The sequence below is a fragment of the Elgaria multicarinata genome, chromosome 11 (genome assembly GCF_023053635.1).
Source record: "Elgaria multicarinata webbii isolate HBS135686 ecotype San Diego chromosome 11, rElgMul1.1.pri, whole genome shotgun sequence".
NCBI lineage: Eukaryota > Metazoa > Chordata > Lepidosauria > Squamata > Anguidae > Elgaria > Elgaria multicarinata.
In genome coordinates this window covers 32,460,445-32,484,389 of record NC_086181.1, presented here as the reverse complement: position 1 = coordinate 32,484,389, position 23,945 = coordinate 32,460,445, and the positions used below count along the sequence as shown (strand labels likewise).

The 23,945-nt window shown below is 44.9% G+C and overlaps 1 protein-coding gene and 1 pseudogene across 1 annotated transcript; both read left to right on the top strand.

Moving 5' to 3' along the window:
• The first annotated feature begins 1,354 nt into the window (after positions 1-1,354).
• U2AF2 (U2 small nuclear RNA auxiliary factor 2) lies at positions 1,355-21,871 on the top strand. Its single transcript, XM_063138766.1, has 12 exons — positions 1,355-1,554; positions 7,207-7,342; positions 8,642-8,671; positions 8,986-9,089; positions 10,270-10,421; positions 12,380-12,496; positions 13,938-14,076; positions 14,224-14,303; positions 14,669-14,791; positions 18,233-18,319; positions 20,355-20,603; positions 21,358-21,871. Exons 1-12 carry the CDS (start codon positions 1,506-1,508, stop codon positions 21,490-21,492), a joined length of 1,401 nt encoding a protein of 466 aa, XP_062994836.1. The 5' UTR covers positions 1,355-1,505; the 3' UTR covers positions 21,493-21,871.
• On the top strand, positions 18,742-18,880 carry LOC134407075 (U1 spliceosomal RNA; annotated as a pseudogene).
• Positions 21,872-23,945: the final 2,074 nt, after the last annotated feature.

The following is a 23,945-nucleotide window of genomic DNA, read 5'->3' as shown; positions in this document are numbered from 1 at the left end:
CAAGTTTAGTTCTCTTTGGAGGAGCAGCCACGGGAGACTTGTGTTGTGTTTGTAATAGCTACTTTATGTTCAAATATATAAGCACAGTTCAGCAAAGGAAAAATCCACAACTATTCACTGAACATTCTTTTATCAGATCCGTTTTTTGTGTGGTGACAATTTTGTTAAAACAACACAATTATCAGACAACCATCCTTACAAAAGATGTGACAGTGAGCTGGAAAACTGGTATATAATGAAATGCCCATGCACTGATGCTACAGAAAGTTCTCTTGAAACTGTGACACTCTGGAAAGTGAAAACAATGTATAATTAAAAGGAAAGGAAAAACAGTGGTGTTGGTTTCAGAAAACGTTTTCCTTCACATTTAGTAAACATTTTTTTAAAAATTAAAAACAAAACAAGTTTTGTAGGCACAATAGGCACAATCTATTGTGGGTTTCTCATGTAAAAGCTACATTGAAATGAATGGAAGATATGTTCTTGTGTAAGTCCGTTTCATTGAATCAAGCATATACAGAACATATTTATTTTATTAGTTATTTAATTTCTATATTTTCATTCATTTCATGCTAGATCAAGGTTGGGGAATCTGTGGCCCACTAGATTTCAAGCCACTAAGGCTTTTTATTATAGCCAACGGTATATAAATGCTACAAATAAAATAAATAACCTGTAGCTACTGCCAGCCTGTCCAATAATCTGGGATAATGTGAGTTGTACTCCAAACATCCGGAAGGCTAGCAGTTTCCCCAGTCCTGTGCTACATCATACCCTACAATGGAAGATACTTCAGCATCTTAGTGGTCCTGCATGTCTGTACTCGGGCAGGGATTACTCCGAAAGAGTTGCGTGTGGAATGAATCGTATTTTCTGCCTTTAGTGTTGCAATCATTAAAACGCTCTGTGAGTCAGTCTCGCCTCCGTGTCAGAGCCTCAGGAATATGGAGGCCTCATAAAAGCCACTGAACGTTGCCTTTGGGAGCGAAGATCAGAGATAAAACGAAATGAGTTTTACAAACTAATTTCCTCTCCCATTTTACGTTGCATTCTCCAAAGAAGGTCCGGCGGAAACACCCGGAACCGGAACCGATTGTAAACGACTAAGAAAAAGCTACTGCTCCCCCCCCCCTTTTTTAAAAAAGCAGGAGTCCGAAGGGAGAAGCCAAGCTCATGCCTCGCTTTAGAACGGAGGAAGTGACGTTACCGGAAGCACCCGAGGTTCTCCGGAAAAATCCGAAGACTTCCTACTGGGGGCAGCAAAGAAGACTCTCAGAAAAAAAAGTAGCGTGAGAGGAAAGAGGAGGATCCCGAGCACGTTTCGAAAGCGCCTTCCGGAAATAGCCGAGTGTTTCCGCTAGCGCCCGAAGTAGCCGCCGGAAGTTGCCGAACTCAAGAGAAGGCGCCGCTGCGGCCTACTGCGTGAGGAGCTGCTTAGCTAGAGCCGCTGGAGCAGTCAGCGAGGCCGGACTTGGGCCGTCCTTCTCCCTCCCTTCTCCGTTACCATGTCCGACTTCGACGAGTTCGAGCGGCAGCTCAACGAAAACAAACAGGGTAAGCGGGGTAGTCAGAGAGAGAGAAAGAAAGAAAGAGGCGGAGGCCCTGCTGGGACACTCGTGGTGCCTCTGCGCCCGCCACACGCTCTTGAGGCGGCTCGGAGGGGCGCGTTGAACTGAGGCGCCGCCAGGAGAAGGAAGAGGAGAAGGACGGGGCCGGTGGGGGGGCGGGGGTCGCCCTCGTGTGTTTGTCAACTTCCTTCTCTGTTTAATTTGGCGGGAGCCTGAGGGACGGAGGAGGAAAGAGCAGTTGGAGGGGGGCGGGGGGAGGAAAGAGCAGAACCGTTGGTGGCTGCGCGCGCGTCCTTAACGGAGTGCCTGTGGGGGAAGGGAAGGGGCGATACGTGGGGGGGTTTCCCCCCTCTTTCTCTCGCCCTTTTGAGGCAGACCTTCTCCCTATTACCCGCCGTCACCACCACAGGGAGAGAGGGCGGGGAGAGAAGGCTCTTAAGTGGGCCTTAACCGCTGGCCCGGCCCCCACAGCCACTTCTGGGGAAGCTACTTGAGTTCCTTCTCTTTCCTCCTTCCCCTCCCCCGGTGGATAGGTCCCGGGGCTCTGGCCTGAGAAAGCACGTGATGCGAGCGCGTCCCCCCACCCCGAAGCTAAGCAGGTCAGCGCTGCCTGCATAGGAGGCCGCCCGCCCGCCTGACTTTATACTGCCCCATGAAGTGCACGATGGAAGAAAAGGCGGGACACCGCGCGTACGAAACAGCGCGATTGCTACGGATGGGCTGCGCTGAGTTCCACGAGGGAGGAAGGTGGGCGGTGAAGAGCGGAGACATGGCCGAAGGGGTGGGCTGGCCCTGCGCTTAAGGCACTCGGGAAGCTGCCTGGGACAGAGCATTGGCCGGCCCTGCTGTTCAGTATTGTCTGCAGCAGCCTCCCCGCAACATGGTGCCTTCCGGATGTGCTGGATTGTGATCGCTGGGGGTGATGGGAGTGGTAGTGCAACACATCCGGAGGGCTGGTCTACATTGCCTAACAGCAACTCTCCCAAGGTTTCAGACAGAGGTATTCCCCAGCCTGGGGATGCCCGGGATTGAATTAGGGGCAAAGCATGTGTTCCTGCACCGAATTCTACACCTCTTCCTATCCTCTCAAAGCTGTAGCTTTTCTTGCATCTGTCAAAATATTATATATATCCTGTCCTACCTTCAGGATGCTCAGGATTGCGTTCATGATTCTTTCTTCCCTCAGCTCCCATCTTACCTTCAATGACTTTGTGAACAAAATTAGGCTAAGATTAGGCCATCATAGGTGAGTGGGGATTTGAACCTGGGTTTCCCTCATCCTAGTCTAACACTAATCACTGTACCACTCTGGCTATTATGTCTCTTCTCTCAGATAAGTCTCTTTTTCTGTCTCTCCCAATTCCATTTCACCTTTTAATCTTGTTCTTCCTTCATGAAGCTTCGGATCTCTCCCACCCCTGTCCTACTAGGTCACCCAAGTAGGGACCTCAACCCAGTTTTCCAGTGATCTTTGCCCAGCTTTCTTTCCACTACACCAGTGGCCATTCCTCAACCATCTCAATGGAACCCCTGGATTTGTTGCTTTTCTCTCTCACACACACACCTTTGGCCATAATTCCTTTTGTGGAAAGTTCACATTTATCCATCGTTGGGCATACTAATATCCATTAATCAGATGTTTGGTTTAAATGTCAGCAATTGGGAGCTCCCAGGACACCCTGGGATTGCCAATGATGCCAGCCTAGAAGCAAAAGAGGAGTGTGGTGGCTTTGGCAGTGGAACTTGCTGCCATTCTGGATGGTGGGGTGCCTTGACTCCTATTACCTTCTGTCGAGTGGATTTACTTTAAAACAATTTCTGACCATGTCCACTAACTAAAATATGGCCCTTCTATCTCAGGCTGGTGGGCCAGTGTCACTTTAACCTACCCTGGAGAACCCCTTATCCTGTTTCTCTTTTCTCCCTGCCGTCTTCCCCCCACTCAAACCCTAAGCTCAGTAGGTCCACAAATCACTTTTTCCAAGGAGCATTCTAAATCAGTACCTTAAACATTAGTCCATTACTTTATACTGGGGCCTCAGAGTTTATGTGTAGGAAACAGAGGCAGATTGCGTCCTCATGCATCCTCGTTCATTTTTCTTGGTGGTGTTATTTCATTCATACTTTTTAAGTCATAATCTTTTTATAAATGATGATAAAATTGATTCCATAGGCAATGACCCACAGTGTTTAGTTTCTTCCCCGCTTCACTAAGGCAGAACATTTGCATGAATAAAGGCAAACAGCAGCTTTCAAATGCATCTGCAGAAATGGCACACCCACACGTACAGAAGAAAATGCAAATTGCCAACTTTTGTAAAGCTGCTCTGCCTGGTTACAGAAGGCAATTCTTATTTGCCACAGGTGACCAGAGTAGTTTCTATTTGCAATCATGGCATAACATGCCCCCGCTGGGGCTCCTGAATAGGGCATACCTTACTTGCATGCTGTTCACACATTCTTTAACAGAGACTTCTGCATTGCTAGAAGATTCGAAGGTTCTGATTTGACAAGACTTGAGAAGTCTAGATCCCTCTAAAGCACACAGTGTTACTAACTAATAGTGTAGATCAGGGATGCAAGTGCAAACTTTCTCTATTTAGTGTATGAGGTATTTGGGTGTAAATAGCTTATCACTGCCATCTGTGACAAACATTTCAATACAAGCAATTGTTTATTAAAAGTGAATTGCATTGCAGTTACTAAATCAGTATAGCAGTGATCAGGGGATCCACAATTCTGCTTGCTTAGTAAGTACTCCATTGTGCTCTGGTGAGAGTGACAAGCCCCAGGCTTCCTTCCAACCTTGCAGCTGTAGAATGAGGGTTACCTTGACAGTTGTCTGGCTGCTGGAATAATCCCTGCTCCTTCTCCCTTAGCCCCATGCTGGGAACAAAGCCTGGGGTATGTTTTGGTGCTGCACTTCCAAGGTGCTCCAGAATGATAAGCTTCAGCCTTCTTTTCCTGCTCCAAAGTTGAAGGGGATTGTCTTTGACTTTGTACTTCATTTCAGAGGTGCATTGAAAGGACCGGGACAAGACCCTGATGCTTGGAATAGGAGACAGGCTCAACTGCACGCATTGGGTTGGCCATCAAGGCCAGTCAACATTTGTGGCCCCGGGGGTGGGGTGGAGGCAGCACCTGAAATTCCAGGGAAAGATAGGATCCTGAGAAGGTGCTGTCTTCCAATACCCAGTAAGACTTGTGTAAATTCAATGCCACCTGGCAGTGGGCTCACTGAACTGTACTAGATATAGCTCATGTGTCCTTATTGCCCAGCCATCCCAATGGAATATGGGAAGAAAGAATTCAAAAAATCTGTGTATGTAGCTTTAGGGTGGGTCAAAGTGATCAAATTTTGTTCTGATGCTAGTGCAAGATTTTACCCCTAGCCACACATCCTTGCATACAGTAGCAGTCTCTTTGCATGTGACTATATGCAAGGATCTCTGCATATTCACCTGATAACCGGTTATTGGGGCTGGGTTGCCCCCCCCCCCCAAGAGGTAGCATAAGTTTAGAGAGGGGTCGCAATTAAAAATACAGCAGTATAGTGAACTGCTCTATGGAATTGCCTACTCTGTTTGCATCATTTGGCTTTCCCCTGGATTTTAGAGTATTCTGACAAAAAAATCTGTGTGGCAGAAACCAAGAGAATAGGAGAGACATGAGCTGTACATGGGCTACTGTAGCTGGGGGAATGTTTTAGACATTTTTTTAAAAGGCCTGTATAGTTCATTTTGCATGATTTAGCAGGATTAGCCGTTGCACTGCACCTGCGCAAGGTACGAGTGGATTGTCAAGTTGAAGATACATCAGTTGGATCAGATAAATAAGCTGTAAGAATAGAAAAAATATCTGGTTTTCTTGATACTTCAAAGGCCTCTATTGGTGCCACATCACACTGTCCTGTTTGTATTGCTTCCTAGTAAAAAGATTCAAAAATGAAGCATCGGCTCCATTATGTGCTTCTGTTTTGTATGGGTTCTCCTCAGCCAGATATGCGCACATGCCTGTTACCGGAGAGCCTTAACACCCCCATGGCTTGCATGGTAAAGCAACAGATGCGCCATCACAAATACAGCTTTGTGCTGGTCATCCTACAACATTGCTCTTTATTGTTCGCTTCCAGCACAGCTGCATGGGTCCTCTCCAGTGTCCAAACAGATCTTCTTTATGTGTGGAGTCTGGTCTTCTCTGAATTCTGTTACTTGATATGAATGTGTTAATTCTCACCTACTTCACTCCAAATAAGACGTCTCACAAAATGCTTGGGAAGAAGCACCAGATTTGTAGCAGCCAGCCTTATGTAGAACCAAGAAAATACTTGCATTTCTAGGAGTTGATGTATTTTAGAAACCAAAGTAACCTGGTATATCACTTGTGATTCTTCCTGGAGGCGGTTTTCATTGTTTCTGCTGTGTGAATTTCTGCCATTGGCATGATTTATTTCACTTGTTAAATTTGTGGAATTTTGAATTCTTTGAATAGGGCTGAGCACAATGAATAGAACACCGGAAGGGCAGTATTGAAAAGTGAGACAGTGAAAGGCAATGACCGAGGAAGGTGTTTGGCTCAGATTGTCTTTGGTGTCTCAGTTTCTAGCTAAATTATGAATTATGCCTACGCCTCTTTTAATTGATCTTTTTAAAAATAGAAAGAAAAGATTCTTGCAATTTGGTCAAAAAACCACACAGCGTTTGGAGCGTTTTCCACCAGGTTTTATTAGAGCTGTATATTCTTTTAGATCACCAGATTCTTGCTTCCTGGGAAGATGTTGCAGAATCTGAAATAAAATGATTTCGAGCATCTCCCTACTTAAGACATCCAGCAAGGATTGTTTTTGTTCCCACAAATTGGGCTGTGTTAATAATTTGAGTTTCAGAATCTTTTTTTTACTATAAAAGAGCTCCAGCTTGCTGGATTTTTGTGATAAACTCTGATCTTGAGATTTTCTCACGTTGCCAGAATTCATGTTTGCCATATTAGCATTGAGCAACTCCAAAGCAACTTCTTCTTGTGGCCCCAATTCCCGCTATTGTCCCTGGTTGGCTCCTTTTTTCAAGAGCAGTTAAAATATTGCCATCTGGACATTGGTTCATCGTGATGCGTGTGCTTGTTTAATCATGGCCTTTCATGAAGAATGGTATGTGCTATATTTCATTTGTCAAATAGACTATATCTCAGATCTTTGTGTAGTGTATGAAGTCTAGCTTTCTACAACAGGCCTGGCCAGGCTGTCAATTTTCTTTTGCGTTCTGCCCCCTCCTCTTGCCTCTAGTCTACAGATGCCATTTTTATACTGGATAAGATCTAGCTCACAAAGTATGATGTATTGCCATGTAGTGTTTGTGGTATTGATAGTTTGCAACCAGACAATACTGAAGCTAATAAAGAGGTCTATTGGGGTACAGCACTTAATACATTTTGTCTGTTGAAAAGTAAAACCTGGGAATGGCCTGGAGAAGTACATGCTTTGCTACTAAGTAGTACATCTTCTAAGTTTCATGACTTTTTTTGGAAGCTAACCAAAGAGTTTTAGTCGGTTGCCCCAGGAGAGGGGAAAGCATCTGAGACAACCAGAAGTGTATTTCCAACTGTAGCCATGGCTGACCATGTTCTTCCCTGTCATCTTTAGAACGTGACAAAGAAAACCGTCACCGGAAACGCAGCCACAGTCGCTCACGGAGTCGTGACAGGAAACGCCGTAGCCGTAGCCGTGACAGGCGCAACAGGGATCAGCGTAGTGTCTCGCGGGATCGCAGGAGACGCAGGTAGGAGCAGCCTGAAAGGGAGCTCAACTTTCCTTCTCTAGTTTTTTGTGTCCCCACAACCTGGTCATGCTGAGCAGAGAATTTAAATGTGGACAAAGAGATATGGGTTTTATTTGGCATTCAGAGATTGATGGAGATGTTAGAATAGGGGCTTCTCTATTGGTATAGAGCAGCCTTCCTCAACCAGGGGCGCTCCAGATGTGTTGGACTACAACTCCCAGAATGCCCCAGCCAGCTCTGGTATAGAGAGTATATATTGTTGGAAACCAGCACTCATGGATTCTTTAGGTGCATGATAATGTCTAGTGCGCCAGGGTAGTGGACACTGGGGGCCAACAATTCTGAGTTCTTGGGGTATAGTCTCAGGAGGTATTTGGTTATAATTAAAAAAAGATAATACTATTCTGAACAAAGTAAATTGGGTTAATGGTTCACTAGGAAAGTTTTATGCTCAAGCATCACTGAAATGAAAGAGAGCTGCTGAGGACACAGAGCTGGAGCACAGGCGATGTCTCCAATGAGTCGTGTTCAGAGTGCATCTTAGTATTGGCATCTGTTCTGCCTGTGTGTGCGCGGGATGGGGGATGACCGCAGAACTTGGCAAAGCTTCAGGGAGGAAGACAGAAGGGGAGGCTGCTCTCTGAGGGGCAAGGCGTAAGTTGCACATAGGAGTGCCAGGGAAACAGTCCCTCCAAGCACTAGAAGGTGTTCTCCATCTCTGTTGGTTTCTTAGAGAGTGCCGTGTGTGTGTAGCCAACCTCTCTCTGATTGTGGTATTGAAAAGCATAACAAACAGTTTTACAAATAGTTTCCAACCCCTTCTCCCCCACTGGCCATCATACTTCTATCTCCTTGGCCAGAATGAGCATCTCAGCCCTATCAATGCTGTCTTTGTCCTTACTCCATAAAGCAAAAAACCTTTGCTTTGCAGCTATGAGGGTGAGAGAACTTGTTATTTAAATTCTTTGACAACCCCCAGAATCCTATTGTTGATTAATGGTAATAAAGCACTCCATTCTCCACTGATTTGTCTCTGGTGCTCCAACATCCTCTTTGTCTAGATTTTTTTAAGCCACTTACAAATTTGTCCATTGGAACAACAATAGATGAGTGATGTTCTATGCTAAGAGTTACTTTTTCGCACATGCCCCTCCATATTTCCAGTGATTTCTTTGCTTACTGTTCCGGGGGTGGGGGGACGGGGACTGCCATGAATGATAGGATCTCTCTAAATGGGCTGCCTAGGCCTACTTTGTCCACTTGAAAAGTACACAAACCCATTTTGTTTTTGTTTTCCAGGTCACCTCTAAGCCTAGCAGGTCCCCTAAGGTGAGTATTCCCAGTTCTCCCTTGTGGAGAGATGGAGGAACAGGGAGGTAGAACTTAAGAAAACCCCAAATTGAGAGACAATAGGAAGGATCACACTTTGGATACAGAACCTACCCATGCCAGTACAGTTACCACACTGTAATAAGTGTCTGGGATTCGTTGTGGTGGTTCTTGTCTTAAAATAAATGGCCCTGGAGCCTGTGGTGGTGGTGTCCCAAACTCAAAACAAGCCAGAATTGACATGAGGGGTACATTAATTTTAATCGTCATTCTTGCCAGTTCCTGCTGACCTTTCATCTCTTTCCCCTCCACAGCCGTTCTCCACGTCACGAGAAGAAGAAGAAGGTTCGCAAGTATTGGGATGTCCCGCCCCCAGGCTTTGAACACATCACACCCATGCAGTATAAAGCCATGCAAGGTAGACCTACCTTTGCTTCATTTTACTGTAAATAGTATTAGATTCTTTGTTGCAGCTACTTGAACATGTTCCTTCTACTATGGAAATACAGCTTCTGCTGACCCCTGCAGATTTTAGTTTACTTCTGTGGAGTTCCACCTGCTTCCAGTGCGATGCATGTGTCTTCCCCTCCATTCTTGAAGATGTCAAATGAAGGGCAAATATTCTCCCTTCTTGTTGGTGGAGGAGGTCCTCTGGAGCAGCTCTCTTTTTTCTACCTTAGCTTGTTCTCGTTTTCCCCTCCCGTTTTATATTATTTGATGCATATGGCTGCAATTCTGCATGAAACTCAGTAGGACTTGCTTTTGAGTAATGCATGGATTTGGACTGTAAGCCTGTTAATGTTGCCAATATTGCAGATAAGTAAAATTTTTGCTAACTCAAAATGTTTACTTTTTACATGGATCTTGATGTATTTTTAATTTGTCGTTTTGATTCTAGAAATTGAGATTAATGTTTTCCTGTCGTACTTCAGAAAACTCTTGCACACAATCATGGGTGCTAAAAACATAAAATTGGGGATTGACAGATTAAACTTGTTTTTATTATTCAGTATATGATTGTGTTATGTTGTTATTACAAGCCATCTGGAGAGACTAGATGACAAAATACAAAGCAGTAATATATATAAACAAAGTTACATAATTGTATTTTTATCAATTGTTTTAAAATTTCCCAGAGAGTTTCAGCTATGGAGTGGTATAGAAATGAATACTGCCATATAGCTGAAACTCTCTGGGCGGTTTATAACAATTGATAAAAATACAATTATTTAACTTTGCTTATATATCATTGCTTTGTATTTATATTATTGCTTTGTATTTTGTCATCTAGTCTCTCCAGATGGCTTGTAATATTTTGGCTTCATAGCGTGACAGAAACAACAGTCTTGTGGCATCTTATAGACTAACACATTTATTTTGTCATAGGCCTTTGCGGACCCAGTCCACTTCATTAGATGCAGAGTGGATCAGTGAACGCTTATGCCATAATAAATATCTTAGTCTATGAGATGTCACAAGACTCTCTGCCAGTTTTGCTGCCACAGGCTAATGTGGCTGCCCCCTCTGGAAATAGGATGACAGGCAATCCCGGCCCTTGGTTTGTAACCTTCAGTGCTTTCCCCCCTTTTCTTTCCCAGCTGCGGGGCAGATTCCAGCTACAGCCCTCCTGCCGACCATGACCCCTGATGGACTGGCAGTGACACCCACTCCTGTGCCAGTGGTCGGCAGCCAAATGACACGGCAAGCCCGGCGTCTCTATGTGGGAAACATCCCCTTTGGAATCACTGAGGTACAGCCTTGTTTTCTGAAATATGCGTCTGATTCCAGTGGTACATTTTCTTTCTCGAACTGGGGATGGTGAGAGGAGGACTTAACTGGAAGTGTTGCTGAGGAATTTGGGGGAGGAACCTCTAGTGAAAGCATCAACTGAGTTAAAGCAGACAAGGTGAAGACTACCCAGAAAGGTTAGCCAGCCTTGAAACAACTCCTCACATCCCACCAAAATATCTAGTTACAGGATTAGGTAGTTTGAGTGTCAAAAGCTGAATTTAGCATTTAGCTTCCTTCACCCTCTAGAGCAGCCTTCCCCAACTTAGTGCCCTATGGATCTGTTTGAACTACAGTTCCAATCATTGCCATCCAGTGCAAGCAATTGCCATGTTGGCTAGGAGTTGTAGATCAGTACATCTGGATGGCGCTGGTTTGAGGAAGACTGCTGTAGAAGCTCACAGGACTCCGGAATGCAACTAGGAAAGACAGCTGGTGCTGGAACTCTGTTTGGATCTTGGTGCCTAAACATTCCACACTGACACCTGGGATAGCCTCTTGGAGTAGCTCTGCAGTGCTTTTCATCAGGTGAATAAGACCAGATGTAACTTTGCCTTCCCTTAACTAGTTCTAAACATTCCTTCCTGTGAGATCATGTGTTGGATTATAGACCATCTTTTCTGTGGCCTTTTGAGATGTAAGGTAGCACTAGTTGGAATTACTGCAATCCACATGTTTTTCTCTTAGGCTTTTGCATTTGAGGGCCATAGAAATGCTTCAGTCCTTGGTGATGAACACAGGATACACCAAAATTGTAAAGGGTGGCTTCAGAAAGCTTGTTGAAGGTCTGGGTGCTAATGGTGCAGGGGAGAAGAGGCTTGACGTTGCCTTGTGTCTCTAACATGTTAGAGCTGCCAGACGTATGCCCACCAAAGAGTTTGGAAGCTGTGGCTGACAATCTGGCTACAGTAGCCAACATTGCCAGTTGTGCATTCAGTGCCCATATTCCCCCCACCCCAGCAAATGAGTTACTCCTTCATGTCCAGGATTTGACAGATGTGGGGCTGGGAAAGAATTGTTCCACTATCAGAATGGTAAATGATCATGGATTGGGGATATTAACTTCTTCAGTAGTGAGCAGCACAACTCTCTTGCTTGAGCAACTGTGGTGGTTTTACTAAGCTAATAATTGAATTGCACTGATACCTTCATGAATTGCATCTTGCCCACTTCTCCTTTTTCTGTTTGTGGCATTTCATCCAAAACTTTAAAGGGGCATTACTGTGTGATACAGACGAGGGGACCTTCTTTACAAAAGATTATGGATTGGATCCAGATTTAGTCATACTTGAAGTGGACTCCCTGAAATCAATGAGACTTAAGTAGTGTTAATTTCAATGGGTCTATTCTAAGTATACTAAATCTGGATCCAACTCTGTCTATAATCTGCCTTTCCTTTTGAGCTGAAGCAACTTGACTGTCTTAAAGGCCACCATGTCTAATCTAAACATCTCTAGCCCAGGGCTTTTAATCTGAATTGTTCTTCTGACACGTTATGCCTCAGGCATATATGGAATAGAGGTGGATTCAGGTTTAAAGTGAAAAAGTTGTGGGAAGGGGGAATATTTATGTAGCAATCCTATACATTCTTACCTGGGGGTAAGTTCCATTGAACTCAGTGGTACTTATGTCTGATTGGGCTGTGTGGGATTGCACTATGGATGCCTAAATGGCCAGGGAATGAAACATGGGTGGTCTTTATTTAAATCTCTCTACCAAAAAAAAGACCAAAGAGTTGTTTCCATTTCTCTTTAAAGTGAATAATGTGTGGGACTGCAAACCCCCTCGTAGCCCCAAAGTTTGCTACCATCGCAGCAGGCAAGTAGGCAGTTTTGCTTTGTAATCTATTTGTGGTTCTGAGAGTCCTTCCAGCCTGTGTCATAAATCGACCATTTTCATTTCTCTCCATGACCCCAACAGGAAGCTATGATGGATTTCTTCAATGCTCAGATGCGCCTTGGTGGCCTTACCCAGGCTCCTGGTAATCCTGTCTTGGCTGTGCAGATCAACCAGGATAAGAACTTTGCGTTTTTGGAGGTGAGTAGAGGCCATGCTATATGGAGTCAGAGGGCACCTCAGAACAGGTATGTGCTTTAACATTCAGAGCATAACAAAGTTTAGATTTCCACAGAATCTTAGTGGCTCCTTCATAATTGCTAGTCCTCATGACAGTGGAGAAATTGATTGGGGCAATGTTTACCTAAGGGCTCAGATACAAGGTTTATCTGGGTGGGTTTTGAGGAGCAGCTAGAAAATTTAAGGTAGTCAGCCAGACTACATTTCCCTTCCGCACTCCTGAGCTCTTCCCTCTAAACATCCCACACATACTTTCGACGTCTGAAGCTTGGTTTGGTGCCCTTACTGCCTTACGGCCTATTATGCTCTCAGAAGAAAGGCCATGTTTTGTACAAAGGTTGTCCAAACTTCATGTTTCAGACAGTGCAAAAGTTATCCAAAATGCTTCACATTTGCATCCTAACAGTTGCAGAATTTCAGTGTTCTGCTTTTAAAATTAGGGATTTTAAGAAAAAGTCTCTTAGACCTACTAGGAAAATGCCTGGTTCAGTTCTCGAAAAGTAGTTTTATAGAGATTTAGCCAAGACCAAACTTAGCTAGGGAAGGTAGATTCAAAAAAGAGCTTCAGGGTGCAGTCCTATACACATTTACCTGGGAGTAAGACACATTGAACACTGTGGTGCTTATCTCTGAGTAGACATGTTACGGTTGCGCTCTTACTCCAGCGAATCCTGCCTTAGTGAAAGGCATTTTTTAATATATATATATATATTTTAAAATTAAACTTTTTTATTGTGAATATCAACAAACGAAACAAAAAATACATCATGAAAAATGGGGGAGGGGGGAAACCACCCATACATTGTGTATATTTTTAATATGGGCTTCAGATACAGACTTCAAAGAGCTCAAGTTAGTGAAAAGTTAAGAAAGTTATAAATCGCCAGGGCAAGGTGCAAATCAGGTATTCTGGATTTGGAAAGAACTTTTTTTGTTTTTAATTGGAGGGAGAGGAAGCTTACAATGCCACAACCTTTCATGCAAGTGCTGGAAAATGATGTGACAAGAAATCAATTGTTCTTCACGTTGGTAAATGGAAGAGGTCAGGAGATAAGGGGCCTGTTTTTTCTGGAAGTGGAAGATTCTGAGGAAGCCAGTTCATATAATTTCTGTTGCAGAATTTGATGCTCTAAATGAACTAGAATTTGGGACTCTCTTGCTGGACATTCCATCCCTTCGGTAATGCAGGACGTGAGACTTAGATAACAATTTGAAGATCCAATGACTTCTCCCGTGCTCTATTGACTGTTTAACCCTTCTTCTCACAGGCCTAGAATTCTTAAATTGAAAAATCCCAAGCCAACATCCCTCATAATTGGTCCCTCTCATAACTGTCCTGCTCCCCATAAGACATATTACACATCCTTCATGTTTTCCCTTCTGTTTTCCCCCCCTGCTGCAGTTTCGCTCCGTGGATGAAACTACCCAGGCCATGGCCTTTGATGGGATCATTTTCCAGGGGCAGTCACTGAAGATCAGACGCCCCCACGATTACCAGCCACTCCCTGGCATGTCTGAAAACCCTTCAGTCTATGTGCCAGGTGAGTGCACTAGAACCCTGATGAACAAGGAGGGGGTGGCTCTGGAATACAGGGGCACAGAAGGTGGTGGGCAGTGTTCCATGCGATCTGAAAATGTAGCTGATCCCAAATACTTCCATATCATGGTGACCCTTTTCCTCCTTACAGGTGTGGTGTCCACAGTGGTTCCAGACTCTGCTCACAAACTGTTCATTGGGGGTCTGCCAAACTATCTTAATGATGATCAGGTGAGTCCAAAAACCTGAAAGGCCATTTGGGAGCTCTTGAATGGTCGTGACTCCTCTGCCCCCTTTTAAACACAAACCAGGATACTTCTGGGAGATCTCACTAGCTCAGCTCCGTTCTCTGTTGGCAGAGGTGCTGCTTTGGTCTGCGTTTCACCGGGACCCTCTTTTTGCTACACATGATGTGTGGGTGATGTGCCTGTACAAACACACACACGCACACTCCTTGTGTCTTCAGGATCTAGTTTTGTTTGCCCCACTGAATCTGAGGACAGTCCAACAACAACAAACCATCACAAGTGTTTGACTGGTTTGTCCTATGGCAAAAATTGCTCACGTTGTTATTTCTTCCTCCTCTCTCTTGTCAGGTCAAGGAGTTGCTCACTTCTTTTGGGCCCCTGAAGGCCTTCAACCTGGTAAAGGACAGTGCGACAGGCCTATCAAAAGGTTACGCCTTCTGTGAATACGTGGACATCAACGTCACAGACCAGGTAGGGCCAGCCTCCCTTGTTCGTCTCTTTATTTTTGCTCCGCAGCGGCCCGCCGACCTGCCCGTGGGATGAGGGGGGTTCTTTGTCCTTTGAGCAGGTGGGGTGTTTTTTTCTCTCCTCCCCTCTAGAGGGCGCCAGCTTTTCTCTCCTTTACAGCACAGCTGCTGACTTAGCGGCAGACACCATCGAGTTAGTGTTCTGATCACTTCTGCTTTTTGTTCCCCCCAAAAAAACCAACAACTCTCCCCGAATGTTAGTCGGAGAAGGCTTCGGCCTTTTTGCGAAGACCCCGGCCGCCGTGCCCGACCGAGAGCCGGTAAGAAGCCCTCCCCTCACCAGCCAGGGAAGAGCCGGGTCCGTAGCGCATTTCACCCGTTTCCCCCACCCCACCCCTCAAGTGAATTCTCCGTCCCGCACTCTTGGTAACTGTGTTTCCTTTCTCCCGCTGTGCTTTGTGTTACAGCGGGAGGAGGTGGAACAGGCCCTTAACCTGCAGACGTGCTCTGCTTGTTGACTCCAGTGGGAGTTGTAAAATGCAAGTATTGTCATGTATAATTTAACCGTGAACCAAAGGAAAAGCACCCCAGTTTCCCCTTTGCCCCTGTTGGAGAGGGGGGACCTGTGGTGGAGAGGAAACACCCCACAAAATCCCTATAGGGTTCGGAGAGTGTCGGTGGTAACTTTGCATGCCGAGCGCAAGCTCTCGTGTCTGGGTTGACCTCCATAAGGGCTATGCATGTGTTTTCTTGTAATTGAGTGCCTCTGTTAGTATGTATGGATATGTGTGTCTTTATACACCCACCTACCCGCACGCCTGCTTCCCGTCCTGCGCAGTCTTTCTTCCCATATGCTCCTTGGGAAGTGTGTGTTCTCCCGTGCTCCACCCCTCCTTTGGTCTCTCTGCATTAAGGAGAAAGGCATGAGTTTTTAGCAGGAGCTAAACTCTTGGTTCAGACATCCACAATCAGTTTGCACATCTTTGTAGGGACAAAGAGAATTATGAAATATTTCAAAACGTTGGTAGTGGAGAATTATTTGCCATGTTTGCTTGGGGTAGGGTAAAGAGCAACATATTTAAAACACAGGAAGGTGCATTTTGGTTAGAGGATGAATATCCTGACTGTAAATGCAATTCAGCAGAGAAGCAAACTGATAGGGAGATTGGAAGTTTAAAAGAGAAGGTTGGAGAAACGTTTGCTTCAGCCAAGCCTTTTTTCTTTTCTTTTTTTGAGACTGAGATGCCTGGCGTCTGAATGTGTTCATTAGAACCCCTTCTTCTCTCTCACTGCACCTTTCCTCCCTCTTAGTTGAAATACACTGTCAGTGTCAATGTTCATGTGGCCAGTATGTAAAACCAGGAGCAATTGCCCCCATAGTATCCCCCACCCCAAGTATTTGGCCTCAGACTAGTGTGTTTGAATAGATTGCTCCCTCCAAGTATGATCCTATATATGGGACAGTGTAGTCTGCGTAATTGGACTGCAGAACCACAGAATTCAATAGCCAGTGGTAGAGTTCAGCATCCTAAATCTGGGTTTTTATTTTTCTAGTTCTCGTCTATCAGGTTGCAAAGGAAAGCTTGTCTTGGTGGTAGAGGGAATGGCTGAGTAGGGTCTACTGTGCTCAGGGAGTTGAGGCTTCAGGGTGGCTTAGTAAAAGGCTTGCTTTGTACGTTGCAAAGGATTCTGGCAGATTTGGTATAAGTTGGCTTTAGGTGAGACTGACAGTGCAATCCAAGGATTGTTTACTGGGAAGCAAGACCCATTCTGATTAGGATTACAGTCTCAGAGTATTGATCAGGAGTAACAGTTAGCAATTGTACTCCAGGCAAGGAAAAATTCATACCACTGTCCTTGGGTAGCATCTCCTAGGAGTGTACAAATAGCAGTCTGCAGTGAGGTGACACATTATCTCACCATGCAGCTGTTTTACGAGACATAAAGTGAGGGCTTAGTGAGAAACGGAGGTATTGAAATGAAGAGGCTGGTTTCTCACTGACCTTATTAAAAAGCAGCTAGGATTTTTTAGCATTTTTGCAAGAACAAACATTAAATAAAGCCTGGCAAACGAAGTGTAACAGGATCTGGAGCATGGTGCTTTAGCACTGGCGTCTCGGGTTCTCTAGGAGAGCTGGAACCTTATTGTGCTCCACAGATCTTTAAAGCTCTTAATAATTCAGGTTATAGTGATCTCTCTTTACCACACAATTATTGTGAGAGGTGGTGATCTACCCCAGTCCCTTGGGATGGGGTTTGAATCCCAAGTTTTTGCATTCAAACTAAAAACTGTCTACTGCCCTCGACTTATTCCCTGGCAGCATTGATTTGGGCTTGTAATAATGCTGGTTAACCACTATGCAGAAATATAGAATGAAATGTGCAATACTGCTCTCTAAGTTCAGATTTTATCAGAGTGGTTTTTTTGGGGGGTGGCAAGATCTTTGGTTGGAAACTGCATTGAGGAAGTGTGTTGGGTTTAGGCCATCTGAGTGAGGAAGACCGGACAGGCGAGTGAGTAACTCTGCAGAAACTGGCGCCCTAATATTGGAAGCTGCTCCTAGCCTCTGCTCTGCTCTTTGAGTTTTCACAAGATAATTGGCTACACTCTTCCAAGCTTTCCTTGGGAAAAGGGAGATCAAAATCATTGTCCTTTGAAACCAAAGCTAAGATTCTGCAGGTATCTGGTTGCATGTTTGTTTGAAACTCACACATCCCTGAATAATGAGTCTTGGATCATGAATTGCCAGGTGAGCTAGAGCGAGTCTGTGGCCAGGTTGTCATTCGGTTTGAATCTTATCCATTCATGGACAAGATCAAGAGTTGAAGGGCTTGATGGATGCCTTACAGCCTGGACTCTTCAAGTTTGGCTTGCCAGTTTTCATTGTACAGCTAAGGCAGATAGTTCTCTGTGAACGGGATACTTTCTGCATTGTAGTGCGAGAGTTGTTTGGACTGATCATCTTTCCTATGAGGCTAGTCTGAGTGGAAAACATTTTATTGAGGATGTGAAACTTGGTAGCTAGCTCTCTGGTGGAGCAGGGTTAGCGAGGGGATGTGAACTCACATTCTGGCAAGGGTAAGGTCTTGTCTGCCTCCACTGGAGTTTTCTGTCTATGCTAATGACATTTAGCCGAAGCTGAAACCTTGCCTCTGCTCTTTTCTCCTTCATGCAGACAGTCCTTGTTGACCTACCTTAACCCCCTCCAACAAGAAGTGTTTTTTAAAAAACAAATCCTCTTGCTAAACTATATGGTGTTATATCCATGGCAGTGCAGTTCAGGTAGGAGACTGGTGGGGGTGGGGGCCAAGGAAGAAGCCACCTTTTGTGTATGGATGTGTGGATGTTTTGGAAGTGGGGACAGAGGGTGGCGGGGTGTGTGGTTGGCAGCCTCGGAGGCTCTAGATTTGAAGTGTCTGGATTCACTTTTTTCTGCCCTCGCAGGCCATCGCGGGCTTGAATGGCATGCAGCTGGGCGACAAGAAGCTGCTGGTGCAGAGAGCCAGCGTGGGAGCCAAGAATGCTACTCTGGTGAGGAAGGAAGGAAGGAAGGGGCAGACTGGGAGGCAAGGAGAGTGGGTAGAGGGAGCTTTCCGGAAAATAGTTGCGTCTGATTTCGGGAGTGGGGGCAAGACGGGGGGAAAGATTGCCGCAACACTCAGTTTCAAGTCGCCAAGCAAGCCTGCTTAGGAAAGGAGAAGGATAGCCATGGTGGCTATGTGGAATGCCCACGTTTAGAGGGCACATGCCACTGATTGCCAGTCCTGGGCGGGGGAGGAGACTGCAAGAGCAAGAGTGGACTGTTGCCTTCAGGCCTCGCTTCTAAGCTTCCTAGAAGCATCTGTTTGGCCACTGTGGGAAATGGTGCTGTACTAAAATGGAGCTTTGATCAGATAACCAAGGCTGCTTTTTATGTTCAGGAGGGTCTCCCTAATGCAAGGGCGTGATTTCTCAAACTTACCTGGCAGGGGAGACACCACAATCACGAAGGTGGTTTTCCCTGGGTGAGGCTCATCCATTGCACTCTGGGTGTGTTGAACCCCTGTGATTTCCCCAAATGCTTAACTCCTGTTTCTGATTTTTTAAAATAATCCCTTTACTCAATTTGTCCATCACTCCAAAATTCTTAAATGCAGAGCAGTATGTAAATATTGTAAATAAATAAACTTGAATGCAGGGAACTGCCCTAAGTAAACAAACAAACATTCGGATCTCCCAAAACACTGTTGACCTGTCAGTGTCCAGTCCTATTCTTAATCTGTTGTAGACAAAATGTTCACATGGCTCCAGTCTGATTTAAGGACCTCTAGCGATAGACGGTGCCGACTTTATCTCCCTGCATTGATAACATCACACAGCCACCTACGTCATTTTCATAAGGGTATTATTTTTTTAAAAAAATATCTATACAACACAATAACCAAAGCTCTCTGGGCGGTTCACAAAAGCAGTATAAAATATAGAAGCTTAAAACTACAGTATAAAAATAAAACCTAGCAGCAATGCAGAGATTTAAATACTGTAACAGATTTAAAACAGCAATGCTAAATTACTGTAACACTAAAATGCTGGGAAAATAAAAAAGTCTTCGCCTGGTGCCAGAAAGAGCACAATGCAGGTGCCAGGTAAGCCTCTCTAGGAAGCTCATTCCACAGCCCAGGGTCGTCTTCCTGACAGCCACCCACCTCGCTTCCTTTGGCAGAGGATCCTGCAGAAGATGATCGTACAGTCTGGGCAGGCACATAAGGGAGGATCCTTCTGATAACCTAGCCCCAAATTGTTTAGGGTTTTGAATATTAATTCCAGCACTTTGAATCGGGCTTGAGCATGGACTGGCAGCCAGCAAAGCTGGGAAAGTATTGGTGTGATATGATCACATTGGCCAGTCCCCATTAACAATGAGCTGGATCAGCAGAAATTTCTGGCCATTTTCAAAGGCAGCCCCACGTATAATGCATTGCAGTAATCCAGACGAGAAGTTATCAGAGCATGGGTAACTGTAGCTAGGCTATCTCTGTCAAGAAATATCAGTGTTATATCAGCGTTAGGTGGTATATCAGGCTAAGCTGATAAACGGTGCTCCATGCTACCGAGTCCTCCTTTGCCTCAAGTGACAGATCTGGGCCCAAGAGCACCCCCAAACTATGAACCTGTACTCTGCCACTTGACTTATGTACGTTGAAGGAGGATAGGCTTCTGTGCTTTAGAGCATGAGAGATGAGTTCTAAAGTCCTCAAGAACCACATGCAAAAATTTTTTTAACGTATATGAGGATCGCAAAAGATAACTTCTGCTGCTGCACCATTTCCTGTCTGTTAGAAGCCCGAGCCAGCTCCCTTCTCTGTGGATCAAAGAAGTGGTCTGCAAGCTCTCAGGGTCCTGATGAAAAGAAAAATCTAAATGGATTTTGGTGCACTGGAGGTAAAAGAGACAGGATTCCTGAGTCCTTTGGGAGGAGAAGAGCAGGAGAAATCTTTGCATAGAAAGCTTATCAAGATAAATGTATGGAAGGATGAGGGTTAGTTAGCTGTGGCACTGAACTCCCCATTCCCTTCTCTCCCCACAGAGCACAATAAACCAGACCCCAGTGACACTGCAAGTACCGGGCCTGATGAGCTCACAGGTGCAGATGGGCGGTCACCCCACTGAGGTGTTGTGCCTCATGAACATGGTGCTGCCTGAGGAGCTGCTGGATGACGAGGAATACGAGGAGATCGTGGAGGATGTGCGTGACGAGTGTAGCAAGTATGGTGTTGTCAAGTCCATCGAGATCCCCCGGCCTGTTGATGGCGTTGAGGTGCCTGGCTGTGGCAAGGTACTTGGTGGTTGCTCACCATGGGTGGGGTTGATAGTTCAGCTAGCTTTAGAACAGCAAAGAGTTGAGGGAGCTATAGCCATTTTAACACTTGCCATAACCCCAGTCCTAGGGTTTGGATGACATGGCAAGCCGCAGCTGCAGCTTGAATATTCAAAACCGTCTGGCATGCCCCACAGCTTACCATGGCTTAATAAATAAACCAGAGTGGGCAGTAGTGATCATGCGAACTGGGACTTTCTGTCCAGAGTACTATGGTTGGGTAGATTTTTCTTTCCAGCCTTGAAGAATCATCCTCCTGGCAGTCACAAAGGCCTGTAGCATCCATTTCCTATTACCTTCAGAGAGTTTCCACACTATTGGAATTAATTAATTAATTAATTAATTAATGTGTGGAATGGAAGCCAAAGCTTCCGTAGTCCTGGATGTATCTCGTCCGCCAGTTCCCTGTTCTACTTTTCCCTAAGTGTTTGTGTGTATTCAGTAAAAACGTGATAGCTTTAAGAAATACAAAGCAGTGGTCAGTTTGTCAAAGCATGAATTAAAAAGTTTCAGCATATTTAGTCTAGAAAATGGGCTACTCACACAAGTTGTGGCAGACCTCTGCTGGCTCCGTTATCTTCCTGTGCACGCAAACACTTTACAAGTGAGACATCTGTGATGGAGGTCTGGATCCAGATTTTCTGCCTCTAATTGTTTTGCAGCTTAGGAGGGGCAGGTTTACTATTAATCCTCCCTCCCATCCTTCTTCTAGATATTCGTGGAGTTCACATCCGTCTTCGACTGTCAGAAGGCCATGCAAGGCCTGACTGGGCGCAAGTTTGCGAACCGGGTCGTGGTGACCAAGTACTGCGACCCTGATTCCTATCATCGCCGAGACTTCTGGTAGCCCAGCCCTGAGCCTGGCCTGGGGGGTGTTTTGAGGAGGCAGGGGCAGCTCGCTGGCCGGAGAGGCTCCTTTAGCAGCATAGCCTGTTTATATTTTATGGCCAAAATCTCCCATATTTTTTTTTCTTCCAATTGACCCAGTCCTCCCTTTTCTATCCCTCCCACCACGGTTTCCCAGTGATGGTTACTCTGTAGTAATGTTGTCTTTATTCCCATATTCCCCCCACTCTCCCCCTTCACTGTGATGTTTCTGATTTTTGCTAAGGAGTTTCACTCTAAAAAAGAAGGGCCCGTTTTGTTGTATTTTCCTTTCCTCTGCGCTGTGTGTGTGGGCAACTATTTCTCTAGCGTTGACTCATAATTAAACATTTTTTCCAATTCCCTGGTGTCATTGGAGCATTTTCCTCTTTGTTTTATCCCTAGTTACAAGATAACATGGGTATAATACCCAGCCCCTGGCCAAAACAAAGCAGTCAACGTTGGTGTTGGTTATATAAGAACCGAAGGTACTTAACTCTGTAGAAATGGGCTAGTCCCATGGGCTAGTCCCATGAGTGAAAGATAACATAAGTGAACCTGCTTTCTTGATATGGTGTATGGCCTCTGAGTTCTGCCTGAAAGATTTTGGCAGCATCTATGCTTCTCTAACTCGGAAGCTGGCTAAATCTACCACTGCCTAATGTAAGGCCCCAAATGTCTCAGATGGTATTTCTGCCTTTGGGCCTATATCTCTTTGTGAAGGACCCGATACACCTTCACCATTTAGGATTATGGTTGTTCGCCCATGAGCTGTCTCCCAGTGCAGGACTGTTCATGTAGAAAAAATCACACACATCAGTAATTTCCTTTTTGGACTCTTTTGTAAGGTACAGGAGGCCAGTCATTAGTGGTCATGGGCTGGCTGAAAGATCAGTACAACGGCTGTGTGTGTATATGATTTTTAGAAGCACAGAAAAGCTGCAGAATTCAGCTTCCCAGAAATCTCCACTTTCATCCCCCGAAACCAAATTTCTAGTCCCTATGGCTATGAAGACATGCTTGAAAATGTCTGGGCAATCCAGGATGAATCCTTGAGAACTAGAGGAATTCCTGAATAAGATTTGCCATATTCACATGACAGCTTTTCACTGCCTTGTATAGCTGTTTCCCTTTGCCTCTGACTAGCAGCTACAGAAAATTATAGAAATTAGCATGATCTCTTACTTTGCTTAATTTATGCAGGCTGCAGAATTCAACTTTTATTTCTGCAGAATTTGTGCTTCCTTTACTGCAGAGTTCTGATGTGTTTAACAAAGTACCTTTGGCCCTACCGATATAGTTTATATAGGCTAAGATGGCACCCCAGTAAAGGTAATGAGCTTAAGAGGAATTTAACTTGTAGCCTGATCATGTACACGCTTACTTGGAATTAAGACCTATTCCGATCAGTAGGGTTTAGTGCCAAGTAACCGTATGTAGGATTGCAGCCTAAGATTTGAAAGCTATCCCAGCAGGAGTTGATCTAAAAGCTATTTATCTGTTCTCAAGAACATGCAAAGCTAATACTGCATATGGAAAAATGTAATTGGGAAGCAGTTAATTCAAAAACCTGTTTGGTTGAGGCCAGGAAGTGGGACACCTTTCTCATTACTAGCAGGAATAATAATACTAATAAAAAGACCACCCCTGAACATCAAGAGCCTGAAGAAATGCATGCTATGCAACCTTGATTTTTAAATTGCGCTTACAGGGAGACTTTTATGTTGTTCTGATCCTTGTTTCAAAGTGCCTTCCCTCAAGTTGGATTTGGTTTGAAGCACACAGGAAAGGGAGTCGGGGCTATGAGAGATTCACTCTACCTATATCTGTGCTTAAAGTCAGTGCTTTTACATAAGGAATGCCCTCCCCCTCAAAAACTTCTGAGAACTGTAAGGAAAAATACAGCTCAAATGGCTTTTGCAGTTACAAAACTAATTCCCAAGATTCCCTGCTGCAGAGGAAGCCACAGATGGTATGGATAATGCCTTAGTTGTGCTCGAAGAGGATTGGTGTGAACTGATACTTTCACGGGTATCTTCTGTGCAAAGTTTACGGCCAAAAAATTCCAGGCACTTAACTTAGCATAACAATCTAAACCTGGAGGTTAAATATCTATATTTGTTACTGCAAACTTTAAAACAAAAACAAAGCAAAAATGATTATGGGAATCCTTGTCTTCATAGGACTGTGGCTTCTAAAGCAACACTGCACTGAAGATCTGTAAATTCCTGAAGCAATGGAATATAAAATGTTGAGCTAGCTGTTTATTATTGCATTTATATCCCACCTTTTTTCTTCCAAGGAACCCAAGGCGGCACACATAATCCTCCTCCTCCTCTCCATTTTATCCTCACAACAACAACCCTGTGAGGTGGGTTGGGCTGAGAGTCTGTGACTGGCCCAAAGTCACCCAGTGGGTTTCCATGGCTGAATGGG

What these genes read in the sequence shown, in the direction of transcription:
- U2AF2 (XM_063138766.1), top strand. Translation starts at nt 1,506, where the DNA reads ATGTCCGACTTCGACGAGTTCGAGCGGCAGCTCAACGAAAACAAACAG. An exon ending in ACTATCTTAATGATGATCAG is followed by an intron (nt 14,304 to 14,668) that starts GTGAGTCCAAAA and finishes CTCTCTTGTCAG; the next exon opens with GTCAAGGAGTTGCTCACTTC. An exon ending in AGGTGCCTGGCTGTGGCAAG is followed by an intron (nt 20,604 to 21,357) that starts GTACTTGGTGGT and finishes TCCTTCTTCTAG; the next exon opens with ATATTCGTGGAGTTCACATC.